We start from the raw sequence: 19,444 nt of genomic DNA on the forward strand, positions 1-19,444 counted from the left end.
TCGCTCGCCTGCCACTCGCCACAGCTCCTGTCCCATCTTCCCCCAGCTATCGCCCCCTCTCCTCCAGCTATCACCCTCCCCGCTCCGATATTGCCCCTTCTCTCCTTTCTATCAGCTACCGCCCCCCATCCCGCTATAGCCACCCTTTCCCGAACTACTCCTAGCTCTTTTCCCCTCTCCCAACTATCGCCCTCCTCCCTCTGGTATCTCCCCTTCTCCCCTTCCACCAGCTATCGCCCCCCACCCCTTTCCCTAACTATGCCCTCTCTCCCTAGATCTTATCCCCTTTCCCAACTATCGTCCTGCTCCCTCTGCTATTGCCTCTTCTCCCCTTTACACCAGCTACCGCCCCCCAACCCCGCTATAGCCACCCCTTTCCCTAACTACGCCCCCTCCCCACGAGTATCTATCTCCACTAGTTACTCCCTCCCTCCCCTCTAGTATAACCCCCTTTCCGCCATCTACTGCCCCCTCTTTCCCAGTATGCCCCCTCCTGTCCACCAGCTATCGCTTGCTCTCCAGTTTCCCTGTCTCCCCAGCCTCTCTCCTTCATTCCCCTCTTCAGGGGTACTGGGGGAGAGGCGGGCAAGGCAACCCTGGCCAATGCTTCTTGAAAGCAGAAGAAAAGAAAAAAAGGTGGTGGAGACTTCCCTTCTTTCTCATCCTGCCCCCTACCCCCACCACTGGCTCGATTCTTCTCTTTGGGAGAAGTTGTGGGGGTGGGGACAGAGAGGGAAGGGTAATGGGGGCGCCGCCGCCGCTTTGGCTGGGCTATTTGCCTGTGGCGGAGAGAACTGGAGCAGATGCGGAGCTGGGAATAGAAGCTGCGCCCTGAGCCCACCCGGGCTCTGGGACACCCTCCGGGGGCCGATGGGAGGGAGTAGGGGAATGCGGGTGGGCACGAGGGGATCAGGGCGGTAGCTTTGTTACTTTTGACTTGGTGCTGAACTCTTCCCTCAGGGCCACTCCCCTCCCCCTGGTTTCCTGGCATATGTATCCTCAAGGTCTACTAGGAGCCCCCCCCTTTTTTTTTCAGACATACTTTCTCCCTCCTCGCCCACAGACATGTCTGTCTGTCAGCTGCAGTCTTAGCAGCTGGCGGACCCTGGGCGAAGGGCAAATATTTAGAGCTCAGCTACTCACCACGGGCTCGGCTCGGAACGCACACAAAAGGGCTGTGTGAGGGTGTGTTGCCAAAATAAAAAGAGAAACACTATTTTTAATCCTACCTGAAGCTTATCCTCCTGGTGTTGCCGGTGGTGGGCCACTTAATAGGTTTCCCAAGTTTGTCTTGCAATCCGGACTTCCTGAATATTTTGAAGTGATACTTTTATTTATAAATAAGCCATTCACTCCCCTGGAGTTTATCTATCATTCATTGTTAACCTAGTTTATTATTTCTTCTTGCCTCTTTGTTTCCTTTTTAGAGTGTTTGGGTAAACTCTGTGAATCAAAAAATGTGATACATTTACTCAAAACTATGTTTTGAAAAGATCTATGGGGTTGGAGTGAAGACCATCAGCAGGGTCTTGCTGGCCGGACAAGAGGTTACTATGTAATCTCTGCACAGTTAAATTTCTCGTTTGAAAGTTGATGCCCAGCTCCGATGGAGAATTGAGGTCATACATTAAAAAAAAAAAAAAGAGTGGCACCAAGTTGCCTCACATGATCTCGGTGGTCTCAGAAGTAGGCTGTATCAACAGTCAGCATATTCTAGGTGTTAGGGAAACCTGGAAGATATCGAGCTGTCTTCTGAAGTCAAGTTAACCATTTGTTGTCATGGGCCAGAATCTAACCAAGCCAGCCTTCTGAACTTTTTCTTTTCTTTTCTTTTTTTTTTTTAAATCAGTCAAGAACGCTATAATACTTGATTGTGGTGTAGTGAGCCTTTTAAGGGCCTTTTTATTATCCATAGAATGTGCTACTGTGATTCAGTCTGTATTCAAATAGTTGGAAACGATTTTTTCTCAATTTGGAATTACATTTTATGAGTATTTTTTTCCCTCTTTTACATCCCGATTTGGGTGGATTTCCATAAAATGCTACTCCCTTGATGTTTACAGCATTCATTGTATGTTACATGTAACTAATAGGAGAGGCAGCTGCAGTATGTGTAGTGGCTTTAGAGTCAGGTTAACTTGAGTTCAAGTTTCATCTCTTAACATATATACTGTGCTATCTAGAGCTAGTCACTCAAACTCTTAGGTGCCCCAGGCAACTTTTTAAGCCTGCAGGTTGCAAAACTGTGGCAGATCTGCTTTGGTAGAGGGAGTTCCCTACAGCCAGGATATCACATCCCCTCCCTTCTGTCCCCCCCCCCCCATTCTAGTATAAACTAGCTTTAAAAGAATTGAAAGTGTTCCATTAAATGAGCAAATATCATTCAATCTATCCTGGTCATGTCTTTGAATAGTGAAGAGAAAACCAACCAGGAAGCAAATAAAGTATTCAAAGGTGTCCTACGATCTGAAGTTGGCTCTGGGCCAAGATAGGCATGGTGATGTCCCCTGCATTTCATTGTCCTTTGAAAAATAAATTTAGAGGAAAAGGTTGCATGTTGGGGATTGGAATGTTGACTCTAATGGGTTTGACCTTCGATCAGTCACTTAATGCTGCTAGTCCTCTGTTGCTTTATCCACCAACAAAGGGGCTTCTTACATCTCTCATTTTCTAAGGGTCTATGCTTCTGAGCTCTGTCTCAGTCCTTCTTTTTGTCACTCACACATTTGGTTCTAGGATTCCTACTCTTGGATGATCAAGAACTGAAAGCTTTTCTCTAGGGAGCAAGTATCTGGATTCAACTGAACCCAACTTGTCAACTTCTACTGAAATGCCCTATTGTTGGATGGTTCTCATAATATATTAATCTCCTTGGAAATCCAAAGAGCTGTCTTGTCCTTTGTGGGAATATGAATGCTTTACAGATCACCGGGCCAGTATGGGCTTTCATTGGGAAAAAATGGATCTTTCTATTTTTTCTTTTCCATCATCCATAGCTGTACAAGAAACTGTTTTGCTGATTTGGGCTCAGTTCTAGATTGTCATCCAGGAAGAGAAAGTTTTCTGTAGCCCCACATCACCTAAATATATTTATTCGTTATAACTACTGTAAATAAATGAACCTAATTGACAGCTCAGTTTTGTTGAAAGCTTTTCCAGATGTGGGAAACACCTTGAGCCAACTGTCTGAAATTGCACACCACTCAATAGTTTCTGTGGCTGAACATAACACCAAATGTTCTCACTGTATTGTTGATAAGTTAATTAACTGGCATTCTGGCCAATCCATTTGAGTCCAGCCACTATAGGGAAAATAAAGACCCAGACACCTTTGTCATCTAATATTGATAGGTATTTATTAGACTTCTATAACGTGCAAGGCATATGTATCAGGCACTGGAGACCCATTTGCTACAAGTGACAGGAATTAGAGATGAGTGAACAATTTTGTCCAGGAGTTGGAATTAGCTTCTCTTTATGACTTTCATTTCTAAATTTATTGTAGAATGATTCCTTAGACTATTTACTAGATGATGAGAATTGATTATAAGATGCATCCACTTTGGGGCCCATCCAAAGGGGTCCATGTAATAATATGCCCAAATCATTACTTCATAAGACACTTTTACTTAAAAAGCCTCATAGCATGCCTGCATTGAAAGGACAGTGTTGTAACAAAACTCTGATATTCTCTTGTTATTATTTGATTCTGGTAACTTAGGATCATAGATCTAGAGATGAAAGGGACCAAAGAGGCCATCTAATTCAACCTCCTCATTTTACAGATGAGGAAACTGAGGCACGAAGAGGTCATGTGACTTGCCAAAGGTCACACAGGTAGTAAAGGTTCAGAGGTGGGATTTGAATCTAGGTTCTCTTACTCTAGAAACATGATTTCTTTGCTTAACAGGTTAAGTTCAATCAAGAATTATAATTTGAGTAGTTCTGCATCAGAATGAGAGAATATGTTTGTGTGATAGTCTAATACCTATCCTCTTTGGGCTGGTAAATAATAAGAAGGACAAGGTGGGAAATGTGGTGGTTATGGGTAACCAAGCAACAAGTGATTAGAGATCTGTTTAAGTCCATGTGAGATTGCTGTTCTTGGTAGTCCTACCTTATCTTAGTCATTTCAATGTTAGTGTTGTATGCTTCCCAATACCTCTCTCCTCTTGTAGTCATTCAGCTTTGGGGGGGAACTTTGATCCATAGCTCATAATCCACTTTAATCCATTGGGTCATCCAAATATTCCATTCTGTATTTTAATGGCTCTAACAAACTATAATTATTTCTTGATCAACCAAGTTTTTTCTCTCTCAATACAATTAAACATTTAGTAAATATCTACTCCGTACAAGGCCCTTAGCTATTTATTAGGTAGATTCTTTGTGTTTCATAATATTCTAATAACTTTTCTGTGGAAAAGGAAGTGGTGGAACATTGTTTATGTAGAGAAAATAACAGATGGGATTGTGCATTTTCTTGTTCAATTTTTTTTTTAATTTTTATAGTGAGCCCACAGGACAAAGACTGTGTTTTTAGGTTCATTTATATCATGGTCTAATACAACATTGATCCTTGGATAATTGTTTCATAATTAGAAGCTGAGGATGAGATTCTCAGTGGTAGTGGGGGTAAGTAGTGGGCGATTCTATCCTGAAACCTTACAGAAATACCATTCTTAGTAGTCTTAGTAGACAAGAGATGGGACTAGCTCATAAAGAGGCTACTTTAGTACTCCTCTATGGGAGCTGTTGGGTTCCAGTATATAGTTAATCTGTAAAGTATTTGAATATCTACCATCGTCCCAAAAATGAAAACTGCAAAACACTGAAGGAGTGGAGATGGGTGCTACAAACGTAATTTGCTTGGACACTTCCTGTGTGTTGTGTTTTTTTTTTAAAGTAGGATTTTCTAAAGAAATATTTGCACAGTTTGCAGTGATCATCATGAAAAAGAAACAGACATACGTTATTCAAGAGTGCATTATCTCATTTATGAATCACGCAAAGCCCTTGCCTCCTAGTTCTAAACTTCTGACCACTTGCATGACTTGCTAGCAGTATTGTCAGGATTGGGCAGAAAGAAGATAGATTCAATATTTTCCCTTGTTCCCTGACTTCTTAGCAACTCTGGCAAAAGGCCCAAAGGAACTTGATGCGACAAATGACAATTTAAGTTTCTGATCATCTGGACATTTCAGTAATTCATGTTTATGCTTTTTCCAATTATCAAAGATAATTAAGAGTTAACTGGATAGCTTGGTTTCTGTGCTATAAAGTGATGTAATAAGAACTCCCAACTTCCTTGGCAGTAGAAATTGGCCTGCCCCACTTTTGTTGTGTTTCAGATAGGAATGTCCTCAAATAGTGAAAAAGACTATTTTTATTTTAACCTCCTCTCCATTGCCCTGCTCCAAAGCACCTCTCTCCATGCCTGAGAGAGATGTATATGGCTCCTTTCAAACAGGAAGCAAACCATTGTTGCTGTTTGGTTTCCCGGTAACTATCAGGCACTCATTTTTAGATATCAGTGGATGTTCAAACAAAAAAGCAGATGGAACACTGTTAAAATCAGTCATACAAACCGAGAAACAGATGTGCAGAAAAAGAAAAGCACACATCTTGAGGTTTTCTGCTGAGGCTATTTGAAAACAGCACGACATTTTAAAAGCCAAGGCTATTATTGGTAATATTGGGAAAGAAAACTGTCTTTATTCTCCATTTTTCCTTGAATTTCTAAAAGCGTATTATTTGGCCCTGAGACGGTGAAAAAGGCACTGCATTTGGATGCAGGAAGATGAAAATCTGAATTCAGCCTCAGGCATTTAGTAGCTGTGTGACCTTGGGCAAATCACTCAACCTATTTGGGCCTCAATTCCTCCCCTGTACAGTGAAGGAGTTGGACTAGATGTGAGGTGTCAGACATGAGGCCGTGGACTCCATGCAGCCCACAACACTACCCGGTGTAGGCTAAACCATATTTCCTATCTGATTTTAATGCATTGAGGTGTTAATTAAAAATAAATAAATAAATATGTGTGGCTTTCTAAGTCAGTATGCAGCCTTCAGGATCCTTTTGTACAATTTAGTGGCTCCCATTTCTTTTTGAGTTTGGCATCACCAGACTAAACGGGGGAGGCTTCTTCTCGTTCCTTGTCTGTGATCCTATGAATTCTGGCCCAGATCAGCTGGATGGTTTTAAACCTGGGCAGTTTAAAAACTCTATAAGCCCCATAGCCACTGAACCAACCCATACTGTCTTTCACTTTTTGTCTGAATGTCTGCTTCCCTTTATTACTTCACATCTTCTTAAGTACTATTTTGGTAGAAGGCCACATCCCAAACTCTTGCCATCTGGAACTAACTTCCATTGTATACAGTCTCTATTTACTTTTATGCCTTAACCCAATTTTCCCCCCTTTTGTTTCATGGAGACTTTATGTTCCATTGGTATTCTTGGTATACCAAGAGAACTTAGGGAATGTTAGATGGGCTGCCATGTTGAATTGATGTGAGGACATGAACCAGAGTCATTCAGAATGGGGAGACATGGAGTTTTTACCATCTGTATCATTGGAAAGATATGCATATTACAGATCTATTCCAGTACCCCAATGACTGGTGATTCTTTTGTTCGTATCATCCATGATAATTTTCGCTTTGCATTATTTCTTAAAGAGCCTTTCTTTTAATGGGAGGGGGGAGGTGTCTGGGACTTCTGGTGTGTGAAACTTCTTCCACTGTTGCAGGTGTGCAATTTTTCTACAATTTACAGTCTTAGAATCTTGTTTAGGGCACTGAAAGATTGCACAGTTTACCCATGCTTACACACCTAATAAGTGTTAGAGGAAGGAAGCAAAACAGAGATTTCCTGACTCCAAGTAAGACCACTCACCATTGTAGCTTACCACTTAAAGACCCCCTATTCCTACTCTGGCTTGGGAGGTGGAATTGTGTGTTTGGATTTGGCCAAAAGAGGCTTCAGTTCAAAGGACTGACCATTCATTAAGTACCTGCTCTGTGCTACACCCTCATTGTGTTAGAGATAAAAAGAGAAACAGGAGAATTACTGTTGTCAACAGTCTGACATTCAGCAGGGGGATCAATATATACACAGATAAGTCATTACTATGTATGGTATACGTAAAGAAAATATCAAGTAAGTTTGGGAGTAGAGGGCAGCTAGGTAGCCCAGTGGATAAATTACTAGGTCTGGCTTCAGACACTTACTAGCTATGTGACCCTGGGCAAGTCACTTAACTCTGTTGGCTTCATTTTTATCATCTGTAAAGTGGGGATAATAACAACATCTTATCCCAGAGTTGCTATGAGGATCAAATGCTATATTTGTAAAGTGCTTCACCCACCTTAAAGCTCTGTGTAAATGTGAGCTCTCATTATTACCACCATCATTATTTTTACAATTCCCAGTAACTATGACTGCCTCTTTTCCATTTTCTTCCCTCCACACTGTCCAAAACTCCATTCAAGTCTACCCCTGAGTTCCAAACTTCCTGTGTGTTTCTTGTCAGTTCATCAGCAGCCCCCGGGCTATTTCCCAGCTGTCTGCATATAGCAGCAGCAGCATCAGACATGAACTTTGCATAATCTCCGGAAAACTAAAAGGTGTCAGTGGTGTCACCCAGATGCATGACCCAGCCGGTCAGTTACATCTTTCACAACATACTGGGCAACTTTCCAGTCGGGGCAGTTGGAAACAGGGATAATCAGGAACCATGCATCATTGTGTAGAAAAATGTCTTGGAAAAGCTGGCATTGACACTGTCATCAGCTGACTCCCAGAGCCTTTGCACTCATCTGGATATGGCCAGTTTCCAAACTTTGGAGTCTTGAATGGCATAGGATGATGGAGCCAGAATAATACAGTGGAGAAAGGGGACTAGAAAAACAGAGCACAATACATTTTTTTAAAAAGCTGTTGGGAAGGGCTAGTTTTCCAAGCTATAGGCACGTTTCCTTCTTTTAGTTGATTTTGTCTGCCCAAACAACTTCTTTTCCTAAACTTACATTTTGTCAGCTAATCAAATTTGAGATCGTTTTACTATGTGATAAAAAATAATTTCCATTGTCATGACTTTATGAGTGACACACGTTTCTATCTTTTGTGCTATGAATTCATGGTGTTCTGAACCAAATCGATGGGTTTCCAGCATGAATTCTCTTGTTCTAGTGATGTGGAAACAAATGGGAATTTCTGTGGAGCACAATAGGCTCCATCCTTCATTTCACGTTCTTTAAAGCATCAAGTGATCTTCTGCATTTTCTAAATTCAGCATGGATGAGTCTGTAACAAACCGCTGTAGCTCTTCAGCCCTTGCTCCTTGCTTGGTCTCTTAGAGATGAGCAGTCAGAAAACCCTGCTTCTCTTTCAGCTTTTTGTCAGACTAACTTTAGAAATGTTGGTAACTCCTGTTTCTCCCTGCCCCCCCCCCCCGCCAAAAAAAAAGGAAGAAAGAAAACCTTTGAACATCTCCATTGCAAAATGGGAGAAAACCATCATTGGACACATCTTTTTGTAGGGTGCAGAAAACCCTCCTCTTTGTCCCTTCTCTCAGCTCCCTGTTCTCTTCAGGGCAACCTGCCAGCCAGAGAGGGGTGAAAGGCAAAGAACTTGCCTATTATGTGCCAGGCACTGTGCTAAGTGCTTTATGAATGTTATCTCGTTTGACTCTCACAACGACCCTTGAAGGGGTAGGTGTTTTGTTACAGTTTTATAGTTGAGGAAACTGAGGCAGACAGAGATTGAGCCACTTGCCCAGGGTCACACAGCTAGCAAGTTTCTGAGGCTGAATCTGAATTCAGGTGTTCCTGATTTCAGACCCAGCCCTCTATCTTCGGCACTAACTAGCCCGGGAGTAGGAAGATCTTCTAACTCCAGATACAATGGTTTTTTTTGTTGTTGTTGTGGGGGGGGGGTTGCACAGCAATGGGGACTAAGTGACTTGCCCAAGGTCACACAGCTAGTAAGTGTCAAGCATCTGAGGCTGGACTTGAACTCAAGTCCTCCTGACTCCAGGACTGGTGCTTTATCTACTGTACCACCTAGCTGCCCCTTTCAATGTTCTTTCTACTACATCTCACCACTCTTTCACCCTTATTCCTTCCACAGACTCTCTGTTATACCTTAAGGCCAACACCATCCCTTCTTCTACCCTGGCATGCATCCCACACTTCCCAGGTCTAAACAAAATCTCCACTTTAATTCTCACCCCTGGGCTTGCTAAGAATCTTGTCTGCTCAGCTGGTGCTAGGTACATATCAGAGCCAGCCTCTTGGGTAAGCTGGGCCCCACTGTTTCTTATCTCTTCGACTGCCTCTATATCCCCTAACCCCCAGTCTCATACCACAAGGATCTATCAGCCTTACTTCGATTTATCTGCCCACTGTTTTTCCTCTTGTCTTTCAAAGTACTGGATCAGAGAGAGAAGTTAACAGGCAAAGTTGCCTTGGTATTTTTTCCCTTGTCCTTTTTTGGAGGTAAAAGGAACTTTCGGAATTGACTCTTCCACTTACAAGTGGTAGAAGCCAGTGAGGTCCTGAGTCTGTGACTTCCCCCAAAGTCTTATAGCTGCTTTAATGGCAGATGCCTAAAGAAGCTGGGGTTCAGTCCTCTGTCTTCAACACCTTAATGTCTTTTTATGGCTTACCTTATGTCTTTTAGATTTGCCCAATACTCAGTCAGCTGACACAATTTCATCCAACCTGAGGCAAATTTTCTAAATGAGGGCAGAACTTGTACATTCCCTATCCTGTTTTAGAGTAGGATTTTAGAGGTGCAAGGAATGTGTGCGGCCTGCACAAATTGGTATATCACCGTAGGAAGGAGGCTGTGATCAAGATGGGGTGCAAATATTTTCTTCACAATGGATGAGAATAGGAGGCACTTCTAAAACTCTAACCATAAATCAGAGGCCTTGTTGACTGAGACTGTGAATGAGCCAAATAATTGTTCACACCTTCCACTTCAATTTATTTGGCTCTGGCAGAGGGATTTGGGGTAGAGTGCTGCAATTTTAAGAGTTCTAGAGATCTAGAACAAAGATCACTTGGAAGGTGTCTCTGGATACATTTGGGGGGAAAGTCTTAGGTGGGGGAAAAGTACATATTTATTTTCACTCTCTCCAGCTGAATTCAGAATTTCCTTCAGTTATTTCTGAGAAAGGGATCATAGGCTTCACCAGACTGCTGAAGGGGGCCATGACACACAAAAAAGGTTAAGATCCCCTTCTCTAGTAGAAAGCCCTCAACATATTGGGTGTGCCCCTATGGGGGATTAGTGGGAGGACCTTGAAAAGAGTCTCAGGATGAGAAGGCTCAAAAGCAGCAATGTTGGAGGTTGTGGGTACCAGCATCAGTGAGAATACAAGGTACCACCAAAGGAACCTTGATATAGTATATCAATTTTTACATCATTAGAACCAGTTGAAGGATGGGAAGGTGTGTGTGTGTGTGTGTGTGTGTGTGTGTGTGAGAGAGAGAGAGAGAGAGAGAGAGAGAGAGAGAGAAAGCAGACCAGTAATGTAAACTGTTGCTGTTAAGAATCATTTTTTGTTGTTGATGTATTATTCAAAGGAAAGATACTATTGTTACTTACTATCTCTGAATACACGAGGAGGGAAGCATTAATGACAGTATTGGCCATTAATGTATTTCCTACTGTGGTAAAAATTATTTGTTATAAAATCATTATTGCAGTTTTTAGCTGACTCATTTGGGAGGAGCCACACCTGGCCCACCCTGAAGTTAAGTATACTACTGAGGTCAGAAGGAGAATGCTCCACTGTGCAGGTTTTGGTGAGTTAATTAGGGAAAACCCTAAATTCCTTTGAATTAGCTTATTTGGAAATGATCTGGGGATTGCATAGGCTAAGTTTAGAGTTAAGAGTATTTATCTGTATTTCTTTTTTTTTTCTATTTCCTTACCTTTGATTTTATTAGTTTCACCTTTGTTATTTAATTAATTCATAAGTAATAAAATCTGATCCTTCAGTGAATTAAAGCTAAAAGTCTCCTTTCTTATTGGGCTGGGAGAAATATTTTAAAAGGGCAGTTCAGAGGGGAGGGTGAACCTAAAAGGTCCCTCATATTTCCGGGACCCCAATATTTAGGTGAGTCACCCAATTAACACTCGGTATATAAAATTTTGGCCCTCACACTACATTGATGAATTTCTTGAGTGACAAGAATGTAATTTTTACACCAGTTAACTGTCTTTGAGCCTTATGAGGTATTGGGACCTTGGGGCCAAGAAAACTAATTAATATCACAAAGAGTATTTATGTAAAACTGAAAAAGTTAAGTAGAGTATTAGCATTTCTTCTGTTTTTTGGGGGGGATTTTTGGTGAGGCAATTGGGGTTAAGTGACTTGCCCAGAGTCACACAGCTAGTAAGTATCAAGTGTCTGAGTTCTGATTTGAACTCAGGTCCACCTGAATCCAGGGCTGGTGTGCTATCCACTGCGCCACCTAGCTGCCCCAGCATTTCTTCCTTAATAAATCTTATGCTGAAAGTAATAACTCTATGTACTCTCCTAGATTCACCACAGAGAGTGCACCCAGGGTGCTGGGGCCTTTCCTGATATCAGGAGGATATCAGTGGAGCTCTCAGCATGTCTACCTGTCATCCTTTCCTATCTGAGCAGTCCTGGATCTTTTTTTTTAAATCATAAATCTCCTTATGTTTTTCTTTAAAGTTTCACATTTATTATATGCTGCACCCAGTAAAGGCTTACATCCATATAACAAGTGATGGTTGCAAATAATTTAATATAGAACTTTGGGGCAAATTAACTTGTCATATTTCTCTGTTGTTTTTAGTTCTGACAACTACACAATTCCTCCTACAATACTATGACATCCCACTTCAGTCTACCTCTTGTTGTACTTATTCACCAATGTTGGTATCCATTCTTGCCACATCAGTTGGCAGTTGCATGCTCATACTCAGGGACCGACAAGATTTAAAGTTGGAAGGGACCTTACAACTTATGTAACCCAGCTAGGTCATTTTATAGATGAAAGTTCATCAGTCCTCAAAATAATAGTAACTCATATTTGCAAATGCTTTCCCAACAATGGCCCAGTGGGGTCAGCAGAGCAAGTCTCAGTATCACTTAATAGAGAGGAGGAAACTGAAGCTTTGAGAATTTAAGTGCCTTGCCCATGACTACATAACGTGTCAGAAACAGAATTTGAACCCATGTCCCCTGAAGCCAAGCCTGTCTCTCTCCCTTATTTCACAGTTTCTATGTCCTTCCTTGACCATTTGGCTACTGTCACATTGTTCTTCCATTGATGGAGTTATCTACTCCAAGTGCCTCCACTTCCTGACCCATCACTTTCTCCTTAGCTCTTTGCATTGTAGCTTTTCACTACTCTACTGAAACTCGTCATTCCTGTCAGGAATGTTCTAATGATCCATTGCAGTGACACCCACCCCCCACCCCCCTACCTCCTGGCCCCTGGCTGCCATTTTTCATTTCCTTTAACCTCTTCCTTGATACTTTTTCCCACTTGATACTGTACCCTTATGGATCCTTTCAGTATTTCCTTTCCAAATCATCACTTTCCCATCCTGTTAAAGGGATGATTCTTCAAGGCTCTGTCCTAGGCCCCATCATCTTCTCTTTCTACACTTACTCTCATTTATCTCCTTTTCTCAGATGATGCATCTCCACCTGCCTATAGGGCATTTCACCAATGCCTCCATCCAACACAACATGTCTAAAACTGAGTTTATAAGTTTTCTCCTTAAACTAGCTCCTCTTGATGTTATTTCTTTCAATGATACTACTTTCTATCCAGGCTTTCATATTAAAAAAAAAACGCACTGGATTTGAAATCAGAAAATTTGGTTTTGGATCCAAGTTCTGCTGCTCACTACCGGTGTCTAACTTAAACTTACCTTTAACCTCCCTGGGCCTTGGTTTTCTCATCTGTTAGATAACTTCCCAGGTTTATTGCAACTAGAAAATGAACAACTCCTTTGTTGAAAAATGACTTTTCCCTCTTACTCATCTCTTATGTCAAGGCAGCTAGGTGGCACAATGGGTAGAGTGCTGGTCCTGAAGTCAGAATCTTCCTGAGTTCAGATGTAGTCTCAGACACTTACTAGGTGTGTGGCCCTGGGCTAGTCACTTGACCCTGTTTGCCTTATTTTCCTCATCTGTAAAATGAGCTTGAGAAGCAAATGGCAAACCACTCCACTATCTTTGCCAAGAAAACCCCAAATGGACTCACAAAGAATCAGAAATAACTAAAAAAACTACTGAACAACCAACAAGTCTCATACCTATTTAGTTTGCCAAGTCTTCTAGATTCTAATTCTGTAATACCTTTCCCAGTCATTCCTCCTGTCTATTCCCACTGTATCCATCCTAGTATAGGCCCTGGTCATTACCTGTCTGTGTTATTGCAATAGGATCTTAAAAGGTCTTCCTGCTTTTACTTTCTCTCCACTCTGGGCAAATCATTCCTATTATCAGACTTTTTGGAATAGAGTTGGCCATCTCTTTCTGTTCAGAAATCATCAGTGGCTCCCTATTGTCTCCAAAATGAAATTCACAATCCTCTGCCTTGTATTTAAGGTCCTTTAATAACTAGACATTTATTAAATGCCTACTATGTGCCAGACTTTGTGCTGAGCTCTGGAGATACAAAGAAAGGGGGAGAAAATGGTCTTTGCTCTCAAGGATCTCATATTCTAATGGGATGGAAAAAATGTAGAGCTATATATATGTGTACATGTATATATGTATATATGTGCGTATATGTATATTTTGTGAGGACACTTCTGTGTTTGTATATATATGTGTGAGCACACTTTGTACATATGTGTGTATATATGTGTGTGTGTGTGAGCACAGTTCTGTGTTTGTAGATGTATATTTGTGTGAGGACACTTCTGTGTTTGTGTATATATGTGTGTGTGTGTGTGTGTGTGAGAGAGCACACTTCTGTTTGTATATATGTGTGTGTATATATATGTATATGTATATATGTGTGAACACACTTCTGTGTTTGTATAGATGTGTGTATATGTATATATGTGTGAGCACAGTTTTGTGTTTGTATAGATGTATATATGTGTGTATATGAGACATACTTCTGTGCTTGTGTATATATATGTATATGTCTATATATGTCTGTATCCGAACACTTCCATGTTTGTATATGCATGTGTATATATGTGTGTTCACGTGTTTTATTGTTAGTCTGTGGAGCACCAGCTCAGGGGCAGGTACTAGTGGAGCAGGGGGCCAAGAAAGAAGTCTTTTGGTTTCAGCCGGATCTCAGAGGGCTCCATGAAGATCCCAAAAGCAGGACACATCTTAACTGAGTTTTCCCTCCTACTCTTGAACCTAGCCAATGTTCTGTGCACAGTAGGTACCTAGTAAATCTGTTGACTTAAATTGAATGCATGTAACAATTAAGATCATTTTTCTTTATCCCTGGTGGTCAGTCAGTGGCTTTTGGGGTTTGTTTGTTTTTTTGGTTGAGGCAATTGGGATTAAGTGAGTTGCCCAGGGTCACACAGCTAGTAAGTGTCAAGTGTCTGAGGCCAGATTTGAACTCAGGTCTTCCTGACTCCAGGGCCGGTGCTCTATCTACTGCACCACCTAGCTGCCCCTGGTGAGTGTCTTTTAAAACAACCACAATGGAACCCACGGCTGAGAAAATAGATATTTCAGGTGATTGTCAGCTTTTTTCTTTCAGAGCTCTTGGTGTTTCCATGGTCTCGTGCTTCTCAAGCATTGGCCTGTTTCACGTTGGAAAGCATTCTCAGAGGCTGGGACTCTGTTTAGATCTTCTTTGACATATAAGATAAATAAACTGCAGCTTTGCTAAAACCCTCCCTTCCAAGGTAGTGCTGGGGGAGCACTTCACGGGTCTGACCTCTTTATAATGAAGCACTTAAGGAAACAGAGCCCTTTGATGGGACCAAATATGGATTTCTCCTAATTCCTGAGCTCTGCCCTCTCTATCTGCCTCTCTTAATGCTATTCTCTACCATCTCCAGTGAGGAAAGCCGCTGCAAGGCAATAAAAAGGAAGACTAAGTTTGCAAGGGTTACTGGAGATCAGGTCACATGTGGCATGACTTCAATAGCTTTTCTGAATATTTGATTGACAATTTCAAACTGACATATGAAGAGAAAAATGCACTCACTCAAAACATCTGCACTACATTATTAAGTAACTGTTTCAACTTCTATCATTAATTGCTTATGAAAGCCAGGAACATAAGATAACTTACTTGTTCAGAAGTCTGGATGAACCTAACTCCTTTACTTTTCTAATATAACAAAGCAGATATTTTTGTTTTCTTACATAACTTATACCCCGTATTAATCAGTAGCATCATGTTTCTGCTCCATAACCACTAGGAACTTTTGTGGTTTTATCTGGCTGGAGAGTGGTTGTTATTGACGGACCTATCTGAGACCAAAATTAAGATCTTAGTGCAGTAGGATACAAAGTTGAAACTGATCTTAGACTCTCTCTAGTCTACCCCCTCTTATTTTGCATGTGAGAAAACTCTTAGAGAGAAGTGACTTACCAAATGCTTCCTAGCTGGTGAGTGGTACAGCTGGAATTTGAACCCACAGCCTCAGAACCTAATGCTCTTTCTACTGTGGGATGCCATCTATAAATGTTTCTGGTGATGATTACTGATGTTTATTGAGTAAATTTTTACTAATTTATCTCTATCTCTAATTTCATTGAGTCTGTGAGAAGCATCATGGTACAGTGAAGAGAGAGTTTTGATACACAGGATGGTGTGATCCTTCAGTGCCCTGAAGCAACAATTTCAGATCAGAAGTTACAGATCAGTTAACATATGCACCAGTGGAGGAAGTTTCCAAGCTTGGAGTTCCCTATATCCATGAAATCATAGATCTATCAGCCACTCATTTCCACTCACCCACACACAAGAAAAAGTGTCATGGTAGAGTCTATAGGGTTCTCTTTTATATAAAATATTATATATTTTTGTCATGAAGTGACTTCAGTAATAAAATTTCTGTTCTCATTAAACTTTCACTTTGAATGCCACATTTGTTTAACTAGAAAGAATTGGAATCTTGAGTCTGTTTTTGTCAGAGAAAAGTAGTGACTTTGCTGTGGTGGGATTTCAGCAGTGATGTGTCTGTCTCTGTAACATTTACAAGTTTATAAGAAACTTGCCGCTTTCAAACTAGACACAGGATTGGCTCTTAAGGGCTTTGGGAAATGAAAACTCCTCCACAATGTAGCTCATTAGTCATTAATGATTTCATTTCATTTGGCTCCCCTGGACAAAGGCATCCTTCCCAAATATGGAGCTAGAGTCATGGGCTGGAAAGGGCTGCAGTCAATGGAGCAGGACTTTGGAATGATGGGATAGCAAAGCTTAGAGAAAGGGAGGCCACTCAATGAATAGCTGGTCAGGATGGGGAGTCGGGACCCGAGATGTTCATGGGTGGTAAAAACTCCCCATGTGGAAAGCAATGTAGATAACCCCTTTCTTGAACTTCGTTAGTCTTAGTTTCCTGGGTCACTGAGAGGTTATGGGATTTGTCCAGACTCTCACAGCCAGTTAATGACAGGGGAAGGATTTGAACCTTGGTCCTGATTCAAAGGCTGACTGTCTCTTCATTGCCAAGTTGGCCTGTTATTATGGTGGAGGGGAAGGGGGTATGTTTTTCTCCTGGAAGATTATGTAAACTCTTGACACTTTGTTTTGTGGTGGTATATTTCAGAATAAAATCTCTATTTTCACATATCTATATGTACTTATTTGTTACATTAATATTCAGGAAGACCAAGTTTTTGTATTCATTACATGATATGCTTAGTGGATAGAGCACCAGACTAGGAATCAGGAAGACTTGAATTTCAATCACAGCTTAGATACTGACTAGCTGTGTAACCCTGGGCAAACGGCACCTAACCTTGATCAGCCTCAGTTTCCTTATATGTAAAACGGGAGTAAAAATAGAATTTATGTCACAGATTGTTGTGAGGATCACGTGAGATATGAAAAGTACATTGCAAACTTTGAAGTGCCATATTATCATTATTGTTATTGTTGTTATCATTGGAAGCATTTTATCTGAAAAACAGTTTCTGTAGCAAAAAAAAAAAAAAAGCCAGATGACAGTTTTCTGTGAAAGTTAAATTCATTTGAATTTCCTACCCTTGCATTTATAGATGCCCATTCTTTTCCACTCACTGTCTACCATAGTGCCCTTGTGACCTCGCAAATACTTTTGATTTAAAGGAGTTTAGCTTTTCCTAGTCTCAGAAAGAGTGTTTTCAATATTTTGGTGCTCACATATATTGGACTGCCCTTACTTTGCTACTGTCCTTTGAATGATAATTGGGGTTTTGTCCTTTCTGCAACCCACCAAAAGTGGGTCTGACTTTTAAAGCTTAATTTTCATTGATTACTGCAGTGTATATACTATTGGTGGTTGGGGGGGAGTTGTTAAACCTTGAGGGGATTGTTCTTTGAGCCATTCATGATGTGATATAGGTGCTGTTGGCTTGAGCTTTGGAGAAGCAAATATAATCATAGAAGTCTAGACAGCACATGATAGAGCAATCAGCCTGAAAATGGATTTGCAGACCCAGGAGTCACACTTGTGGAAAGTATGCTTCAGACATGTCTAGACATCCCTGCACATTCTTCTATTGGGCATCCTGACTGGGGCAGTCCTCAATGACTCCTAGGTGCTACTTTAGGGCACTTAGAAATGCTTAGAATCTAAACCAAAGATGTGGCCACACTCTTATTGCCCAAAAAGCTTCCTTGGTGCAGCTTACAAAGAAGACACTACTCTTATTTTGAAAATGGGCAGTTCAATGATCTGTGAGCTAATGAGACATTGAGATTGATAGCCTATGCTAGCAATTTCCTGTTGATAAAGTTTTGAATTCATTTCCCTCTTCTCCATAGGGTGAAGAAATGAAAACAATGACTCTTGTCCTTCATCGCGACTCTGGCTCTCTGGGATTTAATATTATTGGTGGCCGACCGTGTGTGGTATGTTAATTGCTAAAATGTGTTTTTGCCTCTTCCTGTTTTAGAGAACCATATGGGTCAGGGCTTGGGGGTGAGGGGTGGGAAACCTTCTGTCTTCATACAAGCCCCAGAGGCAAATGCCTTTCTAATATAATCTAATCTGCAAGTTTATAAGGTGTCTTCTTTATCTCATCACTCACAAATACCTCTATCCTGGGAATCACAGCTAATTATACAGGTTTGCTTTGGGCCCATTTCCATGAATTTGGTCATTAGACACTACTGAATTAAAGTACACTGTGATGTGTATAAGTTAATAAGTCACTTTCCCCTACACTCATTAGAATGTGTTTGGATTCTAAGGCTAGATCCTTTGATATCTGGATTCTCTTTTATTCTGTCAACTCTGAATTTTTCAGGAACTCATTCCCTACTTCATTATTTGTCCAAAATTTCCCTACCCCCCTCCCAAGATTCTAATTTATTCACTATTTTGTTCCTGATTTGAACCTCTCTCAGCAAATAGGATGGGGGGGGCAGGGATTTCCCTCAGTTTCCTCATTTGTAGAATGAAGCGGTTGAACCAGACAAGCTCCAAGGTTCCTTCTAACAGAAACAGGAATTAAGCACCTATTACTGGCTCTATTTTAGGCATTCCATACATGAATAAATAATGAGAGAGAGAGAGAGAGAGAGAGAGAGAGAGCGAGCGAGAGCGAGCATTTATTGAGCACTTACTCTATGCCAGGCAGTATGTTAAGCACGTAGGATATAAATATAAGCAAGCAAAATGGTCCCTAGCCTCAGGCACCCCATAATGTAAAGGGGACAATAAAACACAAAGAGGATCTAGAAATCTGGCTACCAGGGTCGATGCTGCTGCCCTGGAGGTGGAGAAGTCTGGAGGGTGAGGAGTGAGTGGGGCCAGGGGTGAAGGGAGCATGGCCTGCAATAGAAAGATGAGACCAAGTAATCCTTATTCTCAGAGCTGATGTTCTACTTGTAGGAAGCAGCATAGCATGCACAGGGAGAAGTGAATACTGAATCTATCACAATAATTTTGGCAGGAGGGGTTCAGGGGGATAACTTTGGGAATCTCATCGATCCTGTGAGCTTGCTGGGGGCATCCAGAGCCACATCAAATGGAACAGGAGTGGAACTTGAGGCTGAATGCTTTCTTCTTTGCATTTCATTTTTGTTATAGCATCTTCTCATCACAGACTTTGTCTATATAGACCAGAGGAAAAGGAAAATCTGCCAAATTCGCTGCACACATTTAAATGGCACTTTTGCTATAGTCGGAAAGGTTTGGAAACCGTTCCCAGGCCTTTGGACCCTACTATAAGTAAACTATTACAAATCTCACAGGGCAAAGACTCCATGAGTTCTATGGTGGTGAACAACACAATACACA

The 19,444-nt window shown here is 41.3% G+C and overlaps 1 protein-coding gene across 1 annotated transcript in view; it reads left to right on the forward strand.

The window, feature by feature from the left end:
- Positions 1-19,444, forward strand: part of PDZRN3 (PDZ domain containing ring finger 3) — a 291,073-nt gene that overhangs the window by 1,004 nt on the left and 270,625 nt on the right. The window contains exon 2 of the mRNA XM_043978271.1: positions 17,965-18,051. Within this exon, the coding sequence (XP_043834206.1) occupies positions 17,965-18,051 (87 nt within the window). The remainder of the gene's footprint in view (positions 1-17,964; positions 18,052-19,444) is intronic.

The sequence above is a fragment of the Dromiciops gliroides genome, chromosome 1, assembly GCF_019393635.1.
Source record: "Dromiciops gliroides isolate mDroGli1 chromosome 1, mDroGli1.pri, whole genome shotgun sequence".
Taxonomy (NCBI): Eukaryota; Metazoa; Chordata; class Mammalia; order Microbiotheria; family Microbiotheriidae; genus Dromiciops; species Dromiciops gliroides.